General features: G+C 44.4%; 1 protein-coding gene across 3 annotated transcripts in view; it reads left to right on the forward strand.

Annotated features, from left to right (window-relative positions):
• Positions 1 to 18660, forward strand: part of LOC106561231 (SH3 and multiple ankyrin repeat domains protein 3) — a 308236-nt gene that overhangs the window by 59822 nt on the left and 229754 nt on the right. For all 3 annotated transcript variants that reach the window (XR_014379094.1, XM_082957270.1, XM_082957271.1), the window contains exon 3: positions 4077 to 4148. Coding sequence is in view for 2 of the 3 variants with exons in the window: in XM_082957270.1 (XP_082813396.1) it covers positions 4077 to 4148 (72 nt within the window). In the remaining variant the exon portion in view is untranslated. The remainder of the gene's footprint in view (positions 1 to 4076; positions 4149 to 18660) is intronic.

Here is an 18660-nt window from a genome sequence, read left to right on the forward strand (position 1 = left end):
AATCTCCACGCAATACCCCATAATGACAAAGCAAAAACAGGTTTTTAGACATTTTAGCAAATGTATTAAATATAAAACATAAATACCATATTTACTTAAGTATTCAGACCTTTTGCTATGAGACTCTAAATTGAGCTCAGGTTCATCCTGTTACCATTGGTCATCCTTGAGATATTTCTACAACTTGATTGGAGTCCACCTGTGGTAAATTCAATTGATTGGACATGATTTGGAAAGGCACACACCTGTCTATATAAGGTCCCACAGTTGACAGTGCATGTCAGAGCAAAAACAAAGCCATGAGGGCAAAGGAATTGTCCTTAGAGCTCCAAGACAGGATTGCGTCGAAGTACAGATCTGGGGAAGAGTACCAAAACATTTCTGCAGGGTTGAAGGTCCCCATGAACACAGTGGCCTCCATCATTCTTAAATGGAAGACGTTTGGAACCACCAAGACTCTTCCTAGAGCTTTCCGTCCAGCCAAACTGAGCAATCGGGGGAGCCCACTTGGAGTTTGCCAAAAGGCACCTATAGACTCTCAGACCATGAGAAACAAGATTCTCTGGTCTGATGAAACCAATATTGAACTCTTTGGCCTGAATGCCAAGTGTCACATCTGGAGGAAACCTGGCACCATCCCCACAGTGAAGCTTGGTGGTGGCAGCTTCATGCTGTGGGGATGTTTTTCAGCAGCAGGGACTGGGAGACTAGTCAGGATCGAAGCAAAGATGAATGGAGCAAAGTACAGAGAGATCCTTGATGAAAACCTGCTCCAGAGCGCTCAGGACCTCAGACTGGGGTGAAGGTTCACCTTCCAACAGGAGAACGAACCTAAGCACACAGTCAAGACAACGCAGGAGTGGCTTCGGGACAAGTTTCTGAATGTCCTTAAGTGGCCCAGCAAGAGCCTGGACTTAAACCCAATCTAACATCTCTGGAGAGAACTGAAAATAGCTCCCCATCCAACCTGATAGAGTTTGAAAGGATATGCAGAGAAGAATATTAAAAACTCCCCAAATAGAAGTGTGCCAAGCTTGTAGCGTCATACCCAAGAAGACTCGAAGCTGTAATCACTGCCAAAAGTGCTTCAACAAAGTACTGAGTAAAGGGTCTGAATACTTATGCAAATATGAAATGTAATTTATTTTTTTATAAATTTGCCAAAATCTGGGGTATTGTGTGTAGATTGAGGTACATTTAAAAAAAAATCACGTTTAGAATGTCTGTAACGTAAAAAAATGTGGAAAGGCACTCTATTCTCCAACATTTAAATATTCCAGGCATTTATATATAAATTCCAGTTGTACTTTGTCAAAAGCCTTTTCAAAGTCAGCTATGAATACCTGGCCTGGTTTCCCAGATTTGTCATAGTGTTTTATTGTTTCAGGTACTTGTCTTATATTATCTCCAGTGTTTTGTCCATGTAAAAAACCTGTCTGATTAGGATGAATAATATCTGACAATACCTTTTAAATTCTATGCGCGATGCATTTTGCTATAATTTTTGCATCACAACACTGTAAGGGGCCTCACATTTTTTTATGGACTGGATCTTTATATTTACCAGTTGGGTCCTGTTTCAGTAATAATGAAATCAGACTTTCTTGTTGAGTATCTGATAATCTACCATTATTATTGGAGTGGTTGAAAAAAGGATTGGTATACCTCAACAGGTATGCCATCCAGCCCTGCAGGTTTCCAAAACTTAAAGGCTTTAATTGCATCAAGAAGTTCCTCCTCTGTAATTTGGCCTTCACATTAGTCTTTCTGTACAGCTGTTCATTTTACATTATTAATAGAAAAGAATCCTTACAATTAACTATGGTTCATTGTGTTGCTGTCGTATACCTTCTCCCCTGGGAGAACACTAGGAGCTTGATGTCACCTGTCAATTATTCAATTATCCAGTCTGCTCTGTGAGTAAGATGTGTGCATAATATATGTGTGAAACTCAGCAGAGATAATCACACTCTGACAGCAGTGTTCCCAGCTGTCATCTCTAGCAGTTATTTGTAGCCTGTGTCGATCATGGTTTGTGATCATATTGAAACTCAGCCAATGTAATGTTTTTACAGTCAATAGAGTAAACATCGTTAGATCTCTCTCTCAAAATTCTGGAGTGAGGGAGAGCTAGAAATAAATAGATACATAGCTCACTAGAGTGCACTCCAACCTTCTGCAGTGAATGATTCTATAATATCCATTGTTTGATTTATTAAAAGTCAGCCGACATTGTTTAAATACATGTTCCTTTCCTGTGTGCTTTGAAAATGTCATTGTTTTCTTATCAGCAAAGTGCTCTGTTTCACCTTAAATACAGATTGATTATTTTCTCCAGGTGTTATGGATGCAGCAACGGTAGATGATGTTGTTATTGCAGGTAGTTGCATCATGTTCAGGTAGCAGAATGTCTGCAGGTAAATCCTTGACGCACGTAGAATAGGACTGAAGTCAGCCTTTTCTCAATTGGATTTGCTCAACTCCTGCGTCCTCTGTCCTCCATCCTCTCTGGACTCCTTTTGATAAAGGTCAAAGGTAGTTGAGGAGAGGCGGCGAAGAGAGTGGAAACTAGACGAAAATGCGCTTGTATGAAATTAGACTCTACTCCAATCGTGTGCCATCTGGAAAATTATGTTTACAGGGTGGAATCCAAAAATAAATGTATGAAGTGATAAAACAAATGTAGTTAGTTGTGCAAGACATTTTATAGATGATAGGATAAGTAGTTTATGGTTTTACAATAGACGATTCAAAGGGGGTGTGGCAGATTTCTAAATTTGTCCACTAAGGACTCGGGTAGGAAACGCTTGTACTTCCTCGCCAAAAGGAGGTTATTGAGGAGAGGAGGAACTTCTTCCATTTAACTGCTAAAGAATTGACACACTCCTCGACCACTTATCGGTTTCCGGGTCACGGAGGAGAGACGATGGAGAAGAGGACACATTGGCCAGAATGATGATGTTTAGAAAGCCCAAGAGATTTACTGTGTCTTGATAATTCGATATTTGAAGTGTACAATTCCTCCCAGGTAATGTACACCTTCCCAATTTGTAACTCAAACCCTCATGCTACCATGGACTACCAAAAAATGTCCAGCTTCCAAGGGCACTGTGCCCTAAAAATAAGAGATAAGTGATATAAACATCTCTATAGTAGCTATATGTCTGTGTGTGTACACAGTAAGTCAAGGGCCATGCTCTATGTAATTTGTCTCTCAGGAAGCTCCATGTCAGATAGTTTCACAATGTATTGAGTTAGTATGCTCTCTCTCGATATCACATATGGAAATTGGGACAGTTTCATGTGGCTGTCAAGTCCAACTAAATTCTGTGTTTACTATGGTGGTTGTTTTCTAAAGTTAGACACAGGGTTAGTCATGGTTATGTGAAGGAAGCATTTTGAGTACATTTTGTGTGTGTGTGTGTGTGTGTGTGTGTGTGTGTGTGTGTGTGTGTGTGTGTGTGTGTGTGTGTGTGTGTGTGTGTGTGTGTGTGTGTGTGTGTGTGTGTGTGTGTGTGTGTGTGTGTGTGTGTGTGAGCTTTAGGAGTCTAAATCTATGGGTGGGTAGAGGGCCCTTTTACATGAATGCATGTGTAGGTCTGTTCTGTAGTTGTATGAGAGTGGTCTTTACTGCCATCTCTTCAATAACATTGATCAGTCAACAGATCAGTCTTCCCTCTCTCTGGGCAGGAGTTTATAGATATGAGTGACAGGTTAGTCCAGCCTCACCACCCTCTGCCCTCCCATAGATTTATACTCCTAAAGCGCACACACACACACACACACCACACACACACACACACACACCACACACACACCACACACACACACACACACACACAGAGCTTTATTTTCATGAAATTTCAGGACTTTTGTACCTAAACCTAACCCTCCTCTAACCCTTAACCTAATCCTAACATTAACCCCAAAAACCATAACCCTAATCTTAACCTTAACCCCAAAACTCTAAACCTAACAAATTCAGGACATGAAAAAAGTTATTGTTTACCTACCGTGTCAGGACAATTAGTGTTATTCCAGTAACCATGTGTTGTCTCTGTGTTTTCCTCTCCCAGTTCCGCTATAAGAGACGTCTCTACACACAGTCCCACCTGGATGACAAGCAGCTCTCCAAACTACACACCAAGGTAAGAACACACACGCACACGCACAACCAAGGTAAGATAATGTTCCACACCCAGATTTGGTATAGTCATTCTGAGCTTTTATATATTTGGAGATGTGTGATTTTAATAGAAAAGACACCATACGTGCACATAGGCTCTGGCTATCTCAGTCTGAGGCGGAAGGCTGTATATATAAGAGAGAAAGAGCAGAGAGAACTGCATGCATTGACATCCCCATCAGAGGGCAGGAGATTTACACTGGTGAGAATGGCCCATCACCAGCTGATTTTTCCTCACTGTGTGTGTGAGGGACCATGACCATCTGCAACTGAGCGGTCTCTAATGACATTCACATATTAATGTTGGCTTATTGTTCTGTTTAATATAAATATTCCTGCAGACATCAATGCTTGCTGCATGACTGCTTTATTGATTAAACAGAATTGGAGCAGGCTGGACAAAGTCGGGCTATGGGACTGTGACTGACACATCATTTCTGACACAGGCTAGAGCAGGAATGAGCATAGAGACACAGAGACGGCGCGAGAGAGACGGAGCAAGAGAGACGGAGCGAGAGACACAGAGAGAGAGAGACACAGAGAGAGCTGGAGCGAGAGAGACACAGAGAGAGATAGATTTAAAGTATGAAAGAGATGGGGAGGGAGGCAAGAACGAAAATGAGTAGAGAAAGAGAACAAGAGGAAGAAAGAAAGAAAGAAAGAAAGAAAGAAAGAAAGAAAGAAAGAAAGAAAGAAAGAAAGAAAGAAAGAAAGAAAGAAAGAAAGAAAGAAAGAAAGAAAGAAGAGAAAGAAAGAAGAGGGAGGGAGAGAAAGAATAGACAAGCAGACAAGGATGAGTCATCCTCTCAGACACTCTCTAGACTCTTTACTGTCACTGCAGCCTTAGTCTTTTCTCTCTTTCATGTTTAGTAGGGATATAGTGTCTTACTGCACACTGACTGTAACTAGCGGGGGGGGTAGGCCCCCGCTGCTAGCGGGTGCTAGGGATATAGTGTCTTACTGCACACTGACTGTAACTAGCTAGGTGTGGTAGGGATATAGTGTCTTACTCCACATTGACTGTAACTAGCTAGGTGTGCTAGGGATATAGTGTCTTACTGCACATTGACTGTAACTAGCTAGGTGTGCTAGGGATATAGTGTCTTACTGCACATTGACTGTAACTAGCTAGGTGTGGTAGGGATATAGTGTCTTACTGCACACTGACTGTAACTAGCTAGGTGTGGTAGGGATATATTGTCTTACTGCACACTGACTGTAACTAGCTAGGTGTGGTAGGGATATAGTGTCTTACTACACACTGACTGTAACTAGCTAGGTGTGCTAGGGATATAGTGTCTTACTGCACATTGACTGTAACTAGCTAGGTGTGGTAGGGATATAGTGTCTTACTGCACACTGACTGTAACTAGCTAGGTGTGCTAGGGATATAGTGTCTTACTGCACACTGACTGTAACTAGCTAGGTGTGGTAGGGATATATTGTCTTACTGCACACTGACTGTAACTAGCTAGGTGTGGTAGGGATATAGTGTCTTACTGCACACTGACTGTAACTAGCTAGGTGTGCTAGGGATATAGTGTCTTACTGCACACTGACTGTAACTAGCTAGGTGTGGTAGGGATATAGTGTCTTACTGCACACTGACTGTAACTAGCTAGGTGTGCTAGGGATATAGTGTCTTACTGCACATTGACTGTAATCTACTGTATTCAGATGGAATATTATATTTTCTGGAGTTGCACCTTGTTATAATTCTACAGATAATCCAAGAAGTGGTCATTGGAGTGTTTGGTCTGCTGTTGACTTAAACCAGCAGATCAAATCGAATTGTATTAGTCACATGCGCCGAATACAACAGGTTTAGACCTTACAGTGAAATTGCTTACTTACAAGCCCTTAATCCACAGTGCAGTTTCAAAAAATACAGATAAGGTCTTTCCAGCACTTGATTACTCTGAGAGGGGGGATGGTTTCATGATCTCAACTCAATGGTCTCAGTCAAACTAATCCCCCTTTCTCAGTGACCTGCTGGGTGAGTTATTAGCTGTATTGACTGGGTCTGCTGGGGCTAGCTACACCCCACGCCTAACACACACACACACACACACACACACACACACACACACACACCACACACACACACACACACACACACACACACACACACACACACACACACACACACACACACACACACACACACACACACACACATGTTCAAACACAGAAACACACACACACTCTGAGGTCAGACATTAACCTAATTTATAGACAATGAAAATGTATATGGCATGCTGGCTTCCATGAGTGCCACTCTCACTATCTATATGTCCCACACGTGCACTCTCCCTCTCTTTCCCACTATCTATATGTCCCACACATTTACTCTCCCTCTGTCTCTCCACTATCTATATGTCCCACACGTGCACTATCCCTCTGTCTCTCTCCCACTATCTATGTGTCCCACATGTGCACTCTCCCTCTCTCCCATTATACATGTCCCACATGTGCACTCTCCCTCTGTCTCTCTCACTATCTATATGTCCCACACGTGTACTCTCCCTCTCTTTCCCACTATCTATATGTCCCACATGTGCACTCTTCCTCTGTCTCTCCCACTATCTATATGTCCCACACATGCACTCTCCCTCTGTCTCTCCCACTATCTATATGTCCCATACGTGCACTATCCCTCTGTCTCTCTCCCACTATCTATATGTCCTACATCTGCACTCTCCCTCTCTCTCCCACTATCTATGTGTCCCACATGTGCACTCTCCCTCTCTCTCCCATTATACATGTCCCACATGTGCACTCTCCCTCTGTCTCTCCCACTATCTATATGTCCCACAAATGCACTCTCCCTCTGTCTCTCCCACTATCTATATGTCCCACACGTGCACTCTCCCTCTCTCTCTCCCACTATCTATATGTCCCACACGTGCACTCTCCCTCTCTTTCCCACTATCTATATGTCCCACACGTGCACTCTCCCTCTGTCTCTCCCACTATCTATATGTCCCACACGTGCACTCTCCCTCTCTTTCCCACTATCTATATGTCCCACATGTGCACTCTCCCTCTGTCTCTCCCACTATCTATATGTCCCACACGTGCACTCTCCCTCTCTCTCCCACTATCTATATGTCCCACATGTGCACTATCCCTCTGACTCTCCCACTATCTATATGTCCCACACGTGTACTCTCCCTCTGTCTCTCCCACAATCTATATGTCCCACACGTGTACTCTTCCTCTGTCTCTCCCACTATCTATATGTCCCACACATGTACTCTCCCTCTGTCTCTCCCACTATCTATATGTCCCACACATGTACTCTCCCTCTGTCTCTCCCACTATCTATATGTCCCACACATGTACTCTCCCTCTGTCTCTCCCACTATCTATATGTCCCACACATGTACTCTCCCTCTGTCTCTCTCCCTCTTGGTTTTATCTGAGGGGACTGGAGAGTGTAGGGGTTTCTCCAGGTAATGGACAGGGCAGTAGAATGGTGCTCTTTCTTCTGGTAGGACAAAGACAACCCAGTGTGAACACCATCTGATACTAATGTAGAAATCAGCTGGGTTTCTGTACTACTGACTGACTGGTTATATGAGGCATGGGGTGGATTTACATTAGTCAAATATTTCTACTGAGATCTATCTCTATCAACATCAGATTTGCAACTTTTCTGTTTACACTAGCCTTGAATGTGTAAAGAGTCTAAACCCTCTCAGAAGGGGGTATACCTCCCTCTCCGGAGGTAGATCCGTCTCTTTACACTACATAAGTATCTCTCCTGGACCTAGTTTGTGTTGTCAAAGTAGTTGAGTCAGGCCCTATTCCCACTTACTGACTGGTTATATGAGAGCTGAGTTAGGCCCTGTTCCCACTTACTGACTGGTTATATGAGAGCTGAGTTAGGCCCTATTCTCACTATGAGATATGAAGTATAGTCTGAAGAGCGAGGTGGTGAAAGAAGGCCAGCATCCCGGAGTCGCCTCTTCACTGTGTTCACTGGTGTTTTGCGGGTACTATTTAATGAAGCTGCCAGTTGAGGACTTGTGAGGCGTCTGTATTTCAAACTAGACACTCTAATGTACTTGTCCTCTTGCTCAGTTGTGCACCGGGGCCTCCCACTCCTCTTTCTATTCCGGTTACAGCCAGTTTGCACTGTTCTGTGAAGGGAGTAGTACACAGCGTTGTATGAGATCTTCAGTTTCTTGACAATTTCGCACATGAAATAGCCTTCATTTCTCAGAACAAGAATAGACTGATGAGATTCAGAAGAAAGTACTCTGTTTCTAGCCATTTTGGGCCTGTAATCGAACCCACAAATGCTGACGTTCCAGATACTCAACTAGTCTAAAGGCCAGTTGTATTGCTTCTTTTATCAGAACAACAGTTTTCAGCTGTGCTAACATAATTGCAAAAGTTTTTTTAATGATCAATTAGCCTTTTAAAATGATAAACTTGAATTAGCTAACACAATGTGTGTCACGATCGTGTGGAGAGACAGACCAAAGCGCAGCGCGATCTGGGTTCCACATCTTTATTCGTGAAACGCACAAAACAATAAACAGCAAATGAAACGTGACGCAAACGCAGTGCTCACAGGCAACTACACAAACAAGATCCCACAAACACAGGTGGTAAAAATAACTACTTAAATATGATCCCCAATTAGAGACAACGATTACCAGCTGCCTCTAATTGGGAATCATACAAAACACCAACATAGAAAATATAAAATAGAACACAACATAGACATAGATATACTAGATTACCCCCTAGTCACGCCCTGGCCTACTACACCATAGAGAATAAAAAGTCTCTCTATGGTCAGGGCGTGACAATGTGCCATTGGAATGGTTGCTGATAATGGGCCTCTGTACGCCTATGTAGATATTCCATAAAAAAATCTGCCGTTTCCAGCTACAATAGTCATTTACAACATTAACAATGTCTACACTGTATTTCTGATCATTTTTATGTTATTTTAATGGACAAAAAATCTTCAAAAACAAGGACATTTCTAAGTCACCCCAATCTTTTGAACAATAATTTATGTGCAGTCAAAGGGTTTATTTTCTATTATGTAGGCTACACTCATTACATTTTAGTTTCAAGACAAAAGCACAGGTTTGCTATAACAGCATGACTTCATCAAGTAACATTATTTTTTATCAGTATCATGCAAATCATTACCTGTTGTAAAATCAAATTACGACAGAAAGCGTTAAATAAAATGAAATGCCTAATGATTTGTCTACATGCAAAGTTAGTCTGCACTTCGGTCTGATTAACGGTAGCCTACTGATAACAACCACAGCTGCAGATAGCTTAGAGAAGCCTATGTACTCTGATCCCATCTGGTCCTGGCCAGGGGAAACGTAACGTCATATATTTATAGTCTGAAATAGGTCAATTTCTTTGTGTTCTAAGAAAATGTGAATGTGATCAAATTTGGTATATATTCACACTTCAGGTGGCTAGGCTATCCAAAATAATGTACTGGAATTAATCAATCATCACTATAGTGGTGATGTACTGTATGAGTATAATTTTAATTCCAGATGCAAAAGCCCCCGATTTTTGTCCATTCACAATTGTTGTCTCTTTGTCTGTGTAAAGAGTTTTAATGTGGTTTTTGTCCATTCACAGTTGTTGTCTCTTTGTCTGTGTAAAGGGTTTTAATCTGGTTTTGTCCATTCACAATTGTTGTCTCTTTGTTGGTGTAAAGGGTTTTAATGTGTTCCTGACCTGATTAGAAAAATTATCTGGTCCCGTCATAGCCCATATCATCCATCATAGCCCATATCATAGCCCACATCATAGCCCACATCATAGCCCCATATAAAACCTTATTTTACAGCTGATTTATTACTATGTCGTACGCTACAACTAGGGTCTGGAGTTGGTTCGGTTAGCCTACTAACAGATCAGGAAACACTCTGAGCACAACACAGTGTTACTAATGAAAAACCAGATCCTATGTGTATGACCTACATTTCACATGTTTTTGGTGGTGTGGACAGGCTTCCATCATTTCACCTGGCTCAGTACAGCAGGCAGCTGTTGTGACAATTTTAGAATGTAACAGGCTGCCACTGCAATTTCAGTTAAAAACTCATATTACAAGTCTCAAATATTAGGAAAATATCTATAAATTGCAGCTGTTTTAAAAACATTGCTCTGCTATTACCATTTACAGTTGAAGTCAGAAGTTTACATACACTTAGGTTGGAGTCAATTAAACTAGTTTTTTAACCACTCAACAAATTTCTTGTTAACAGACTATAGTTTTGGCAAGTCGGTTAGGACATCTACTTTGTGCATGACACAAGTCATTTTTCCAACAATTGTTTACTGACAGATTAGTTTCCAGTGGGTCAGAAGTTTACATACACTAAGTTGACTGTGCCTTCCAGAAAATAATTCCAGAATTCCAGAAAATGATGTCATGGCTTTAGAAGCTTCTGATAGGCTAATTTACATAATTTGAGTAAATTGGAGGTGTACCTGTGGATGTTGTCACAGGCGTCGTAAGGAGTGGACCAAAATGCAGTGGGTAAAGTGCTCATCTTCTTATTTATTAAAGGAAAAAACACTTAAACAAAACAATATGTTTATGAAAATAAACATATGAAAATATATATATAGACTATACTGGGAACAACCACCCACAAAGACAAGTGAAAACACACATAACTAAATATGGCCTCCAATCAGAGATAACAACAAACAGCTGCCTCTGATTGGAGGTCATTGACAAAACTAACATAGAAATAGAAAAACTAGAAAAACCACATAGAACATAAACCAAAAACCCCGAAACACACTAAACAAACACCCCCTGCCACGCCCTGACCTAACTACAATAACAAACAACCCCTTTTACTGGTCAGGACGTGACAGTACCCCCCCCAAAGGTGCAGACTCCGGATGCACCGAAACACAAACAAACCCCACAAAAATAACCCCAAACTTAAAGGGAGGGAAGGGAGGGTGGCCACCGTGCTACCGACGGCCCCGGCCCCCCCCCCCCCCCCCCAATCCTCCAACTACGGAGGTGGCTCAGGCTCCGGCCTTAGTCCCCATTCTAATCTGCCCACCCCCGCTGAAGGCTCAGGGCTGTAGACTATTGCTGAAGGCTCTGAGCTGAGGTGCGTCGCTGGAGACCTCGGGCTAAGGTGCGTCGCTGGAGACCTCGGGCTGAGGTGCGTCGCTGGAGACCTCGGGCTGAGGAACGTCTCTGGAGACTCAGGGCTGAGGAGCGTCTCTGGAGACTCAGGGCTGAGGAGCGTCTCTGCAGGCGCCGGACTGTGGGCCGTCTCTGCAGGCGCCGGACTGTGGGCCGTCTCTGCAGGCGCCGGACTGTGGGCCGTCTCTGCAGGCGCCGGACTGTGGGCCGTCTCTGCAGGCGCCGGACTGTGGTCCGTCTCTGCAGGCGCCGGACTGTGGGCCGTCTCTGCCGGCTCCGGACTGTGGGCCGTCTCTGTCGGTTCCGGACTGTGGGCCGTCTCTGTCGGTTCCGGACTGTGGGACGTCGCCGGAAGCTCTGGACGGGGCACTGTCGCCGGTATTTCTGGACGGGGAACTGTCGCCGGAAGCTCTGGACGGGGAACTGTCGCCGGAAGCTCTGGACGGGGAACTGTCGCCGGAAGCTCTGGACGGGGCACTGTCGCCGGAAGCTCTGGACGGGGCACTGTCGCCGGAAGCTCTGGACGGGGACTGTGCACTGTAGGCCTGATGCGTGGGGTTGGCTTTGGAGGTGCCAGACTAGTGACACGCACCACAGGGCTAGTGTGAGGAGCAGGAACAGGACGTACTGGACTGGGCAGGCGCACTGGAGGAAGAGTACGAGGAGCAGGAACAGGATACACTGGGCCATGAACCCTCACCGGCAGTCTGATGCTTGCAACTTGCATCACTGGTCCTGGCTCGATGCTGGCTCTAGCATGACACCTGTGAGGAGCTTTCACCAAGCGCACCGGACTGTAGCTGCGCACTGGCGATACCGTGCGTATCTCTGCATAACATGGTGCTTGCTTGATCCGTCGCTCCCCATAATAAACACAGGTGCCCCTTCGTACCTCTCTCCGGAATCTCGCGTCAAGCTCCTCGCTTGATTCCATGACTGGCTCCCTTTTCCTCCATGGCTCTCTCCTGTATGCCCGGCAAGTTAGGTCAGGGCTCCCCCTGACTCAACTAAACTCCCCGTAAGCCCCCCGTAAGCTCCCCGTAAGCCTTCTCTCCTCCTGAAATGGAGGATATCATGCCTCATACCTCCGTCGTTCTGCCTTAGTTGCCTCCAGCTCCTCCTTCGGGCGCCGGTACTACCCTGCCTACCTCCAGGGTCCCTTTCCATCCAATATTTCCTCCCTGTCCATAACTCTAAGTAGCTCTTCCTCTGCTCCTTCCTCCGCTGCTTGGTCCTTCGTTGGTGGGTGGTTCTGTCACAAACTTCGTCGTCTGAGGAGGAAGAATCATTGGACCAAAATGCAGCGGATAAAGTGCTCATCTTCTTATTTATTAAAGGAAAAAACACTTAAATATGGCCTACAATCAGAGATAACAGCAAACAGCTGCCTCTGATTGGAGGTCATTGACAAAACTAACATAGAAATAGAAAAACTAGAAAAACCACATAGAAATAGAAAACATAGAACATAAACCAAAAACCCCGAAACACACTAAACAAACACCCCCTGCCATGCCCTGACCTAACTACAATAACAAACAACCCCTTTTACTGGTCAGGACGTGACAGATGTATTTCAAGGCCTACCTTCAAACTCAGTGCCTCTACTTGACATCATGGGAAAATCAAAATGAAGGTACCACGTTCATCTGTACAAACAAGAGGTACGCAAGTATAAACACCATGGGACCATGCAGCCGTCATACCGCTCTCTGTCTCCTAGAGATGAACGTACTTTGGTGTGAAAAGTGCAAATCAATCCCAGAACAACAGCAAAGGACCTTGTGAAGATGCTGGAGGAAACAGGTACAAAAGTATCTATATCCACAGTTAAACGAGTCTTATAGTGACATAACCTGAAAGGCCGCTCAGCAAGGAAGAAGCCACTGCCCCAAAACCGCCATAAAAAATGCCAGACTACGGTTTGCAACTGCACATGGGGACAAAGATCGTACTTTTTGGAGAAATGTCCTCTGGTCCGATGAAACAAAAATATAACTGTTTGGCCATAATGACCATCGTCATGTTTGGAGGAAAAAGGGGGAGGCTTGCAAGCCGAAGAACACCATCCCAACCGTAAAGCACGGGGGTGGCAGCATCATGTTTTGGGGGTGCTTTGCAGCAGGAGGGCCTGGTGCACTTCACAAAATAGATGGCATCATGAGGGAGGAAAATTATGTGGATATATTGAAACAACATTTCAAGACATCAGTCAGGAAGTTATTAAAGCTTGGTAGCAAATGGGTCTTCCAAATGGACAATGACCCCAAGCATGCTTAAGGACAACAAAATCAAGGTATTGGAGTGGCCATCAAAAAGCCCTGACCTCAATTCTATAGAAACTTTGTGGGCAGAACTGAAAAAGCGTGTGCGAGCAAGGAGGCCTACAAACTTGACTCGGTTACACCAGCTCTGTCAGGAGGAATGGGCCAAAATTCACCCAACTTATTGTGGGAAGCTTGTGCGAGGCTACCCGAAACGTTTGACCCAAGTTAAACAATTTAAAGCCAATGCTACCAAATACTAATTGAGTGTATGTAAACTTCTGACCCACTGGGAATGTGATGGAAGAAATAAAAGCTGAAATAAATCAGTCTCTCTACTATTATTCTGGCATTTCACATTCTTAAAATAAAGTGGTGATCCTAACTGAGCTAAGACAGGGAATTTTTACTAGGATTAAATGTCAGGAATTGTAAAAAACTGAGTTTCAATGTATATGGCTAAGGTGTATGTAAATTTCCGATTTCAACTGTTTACTGTAGGAGTGCTGGCTCAATGAGGCAATTCTGTTTACACTGCCCTACCGGGCGAGTATCGTGTATTACCTCCAGAGGTAGCGGTCCAGAAGTAGCAAGTACTCAAGTTTACATTTGAGTAATATGTGTAGCAGACTGCATTTTAACTAAAAGTGTAGTAATTGTGAAGAGGCTCTTAGTGTGCTACTGACTGACTGGTTATACGACAGCTGGGTTAGTGTGCTACTGACTGACTGGTTATACGAGCTGCTGACTGACTGGTTATAAGAGCTGGGCTAGTGTGCTACTGACTGACTGGTTAAATGACAGCTGGGCTAGTGTGCTACTGACTGAATGGTTATATGACAGCTGGGCCAGTGTGCTACTGACTGACTGGTTATAAGAGCTGGGTTTGTCTGCTACTGACTGACTGGTTATAAGAGCTGGGTTAGTGTGCTACTGACTGACTGGTTATATGACAGCTGGGCTAGTGTGCTACTGACTGACTGGTTATAAGAGCTGGGCTAGTGTGCTATTGACTGACTGGTTATATGACAGCTGGGCTAGTGTGCTACTGACCGACTGGTTATATGACAGCTGGGCTAGTGTGCTACTGACTGACTGGTTGTATGACAGCTGGGTTAGTGTGCTACTGACTGACTGGTTATAAGAGCTGCGCTAGTGTGCTACTAACTGAATGATTATAAGAGCTGGGTTAGTGTGCTACTGACTGACTGGTTATAAGAGCTGGGCTAGTGTGCTACTGACTGACTGGTATATGACAGCTGGGTTAGTGTGCTACTGACTGACTGGTTATAAGAGCTGGGTTAGTGTGCTACTGACTGAATGGTTATATGACAGCTGGGTTAGTGTGCTACTGACTGACTGGTTATAAGAGCTGGGTTAGTGTGCTACTGACTGACTGGTATATGACAGCTGGGTTAGTGTGCTACTGACTGACTGGTTATATGACAGCTGAGTTAGTGTGCTACTGACTGACTGGTTATAAGAGCTGGGTTAGTGTGTTACTGACTGACTGGTTATAAGAGCTGGGTTAGTGTGCTACTGACTGACAGGTATATGACAGCTGGGTTAGTGTGCTACTGACTGACTGGTTATATGACAGCTGGGTTAGTGTGCTACTGACTGACTGGTTATAAGAGCTGGGTTAGTGTGCTACTGACTGACTGGTTATATGACAGCTGGGTTAGTGTGCTACTGACTGACTGGTTATAAGAGCTGGGCTAGTGTGCTACTGACTGACTGGTTATATGACAGCTGGGCTAGTGTGCTACTGACTGAATGGTTATATGACAGCTGGGCCAGTGTGCTACTGACTGACTGGTTATAAGAGCTGGGTTTGTCTGCTACTGACTGACTGGTTATAAGAGCTGGGTTAGTGTGCTACTGACTGACTGGTTATATGACAGCTGGGCTAGTGTGCTACTGACTGACTGGTTATAAGAGCTGGGCTAGTGTGCTATTGACTGACTGGTTATATGACAGCTGGGCTAGTGTGCTACTGACCGACTGGTTATATGACAGCTGGGCTAGTGTGCTACTGACTGACTGGTTGTATGACAGCTGGGTTAGTGTGCTACTGACTGACTGGTTATAAGAGCTGCGCTAGTGTGCTACTAACTGAATGATTATAAGAGCTGGGTTAGTGTGCTACTGACTGACTGGTTATAAGAGCTGGGCTAGTGTGCTACTGACTGACTGGTATATGACAGCTGGGTTAGTGTGCTACTGACTGACTGGTTATAAGAGCTGGGTTAGTGTGCTACTGACTGAATGGTTATATGACAGCTGGGTTAGTTTGCTACTGACTGACTGGTTATAAGAGCTGGGTTAGTGTGCTACTGACTGACTGGTTATATGACAGCTGGGTTAGTGTGCTACTGACTGACTGGTTATAAGAGCTGGGTTAGTGTGCTACTGACTGGCTGGTATATGACAGCTGGGTTAGTGTGCTACTGACTGACTGGTTATATGACAGCTGGGTTAGTGTGCTACTGACTGACTGGTTATAAGAGCTGGGTTAGTGTGCTACTGACTGACTGGTTATATGACAGCTGGATTAGTGTGCTACTGACTGACTGGTTATAAGAGCTGGGTTAGTGTGATACTGACTGACTGGTTATATGACAGCTGGGCTAGTGTGCTACTGACTGACTGGTTATATGACAGCTGGGTTAGTGTGCTACTGACTGACTGGTTATAAGTGCTGGTTTAGTGTGCTACTGACTGACTGGTATATGACAGCTGGGTTAGTGTGCTACTGACTGACTGGTTATAAGAGCTGGGTTAGTGTGCTACTGACTGACTGGTTATAAGAGCTGGGCTTGTGTGCTACTGACTGACTGGTTATATGACAGCTGGGTTAGTGTGCTACTGGCTGACTGGTTATAAGAGCTGGGTTAGTGTGCTACTGACTGACTGGTATATGACAGCTGGGTTAGTGTGCTACTGACTGACTGGTTATATGACAGCTGGGTTAGTGTGCTACTGACTGACTGGTTATAAGAGCTGGGTTTGTGTGCTACTGACTGACTGGTTATATGACAGCTGGGTTAGTGTGCTACTGACTGACTGGTTATAAGAGCTGGGTTAGTGTGCTACTGACTGACTGGTTATATGACAGCTGGGCTAGTGTGCTACTGACTGACTGGTTATATGACAGCTGGGTTAGTGTGCTACTGACTGACTGGTTATAAGAGCTGGGTTAGTGTGCTACTGATTGACTGGTTATAAGAGCTGGGCTTGTGTGCTACTGACTGACTGGTTATATGACAGCTGGGTTAGTGTGCTACTGACTGACTGGTTATATGACAGCTGGGTTAGTGTGCTACTGACTGACTGGTTATAAGAGCTGGGTTAGTGTGCTACTGACTGACTGGTTATAAGAGCTGGGCTTGTGTGCTACTGACTGACTGGTTATATGACAGCTGGGTTCGTGTGCTACTGACTGACTGGTTATAAGAGCTGGGTTAGTGTGCTACTGACTGACTGGTTATATGACAGCTGGGTTAGTGTGCTACTGACTGACTGGTTATAAGAGCTGGGTTAGTGTGCTACTGACTGACTGGTTATATGACAGCTGGGTTAGTGTGCTACTGACTGACTGGTTATATGACAGCTGGGTTAGTGTGCTACCGACTGACTGGTTATATGACAGCTGTGTTAGTGTGCTACTGACTGACTGGTTATAAGAGCTGGGTTAGTGTGCTACTGACTGACTGGTTTATGACAGCTGAGTTAGTGTGCTACTGACTGACTGGTTATAAGAGCTGGGTTAGTGTGTTACTGACTGACTGGTTATAAGAGCTGGGTTAGTGTGCTACTGACTGACTGGTATATGACAGCTGGGTTAGTGTGCTACTGACTGACTGGTTATATGACAGCTGGGTTAGTGTGCTACTGACTGACTGGTTATAAGAGCTGGGTTAGTGTGCTACTGACTGACTGGTTATATGACAGCTGGGTTAGTGTGCTACTGACTGACTGGTTATAAGAGCTGGGTTAGTGTGCTACTGACTGACTGGTTAGATGACAGCTGGGTTAGTGTGCTACTGACTGACTGGTTATATGACAGCTGGGTTAGTGAACTACTGACTGACTGGTTATATGACAGCTGGGTTAGTGAACTACTGACTGACTGGTATATGACAGCTGGGTTAGTGTGCTACTGACTGACTGGTTATATGACAGCTGGGCTAGTGTGCTACTGACTGACTGGTTATAAGAGCTGGGTTAGTGTGCTACTGACTGACTGGTTATATGACAGCTGGGTTAGTGTGCTACTGACTGACTGGTTATGTGACAGCTGGATTAGTGTGCTACTGACTGACTGGTTATAAGAGCTGGGTTAGTTTGCTACTGACTGACTGGTTATATGACAGCTGGGTTAGTGTGCTACTGACTGACTGGTTATAAGAGCTGGGTTAGTGTGCTACTGACTGACTGGTTATATGACAGCTGGGTTAGTGTGCTACTGACTGACTGGTTATAAGAGCTGGGTTAGTGTGCTACTGACTGACTGGTTATATGACAGCTGGATTAGTGTGCTACTGACTGACTGGTTATAAGAGCTGGGTTAGTGTGCTACTGACTGACTGGTTATATGACAGCTGGGTTAGTGTGCTACTGACTGACTGGTTATAAGAGCTGGGTTAGTGTGCTACTGACTGACTGGTATATGACAGCTGGGTTAGTGTGCTACTGACTGACTGGTTATAAGAGCTGGGTTAGTGTGCTACTGACTGACTGGTTATATGACAGCTGGGTTAGTGTGCTACTGACTGACTGGTTATAAGAGCTGGGTTAGTGTGCTACTGACTGGCTGGTATATGACAGCTGGGTTAGTGTGCTACTGACTGACTGGTTATATGACAGCTGGGTTAGTGTGCTACTGACTGACTGGTTATAAGAGCTGGGTTAGTGTGCTACTGACTGACTGGTATATGACAGCTGGGTTAGTGTGCTACTGACTGACTGGTTATAAGAGCTGGGTTAGTGTGCTACTGATTGACTGGTTATAAGAGCTGGGCTTGTGTGCTACTGAC

Source organism: Salmo salar, chromosome 10 (assembly GCF_965601325.2).
Source record: "Salmo salar chromosome 10, fSalSal1, whole genome shotgun sequence".
Taxonomy (NCBI): Eukaryota; Metazoa; Chordata; class Actinopteri; order Salmoniformes; family Salmonidae; genus Salmo; species Salmo salar.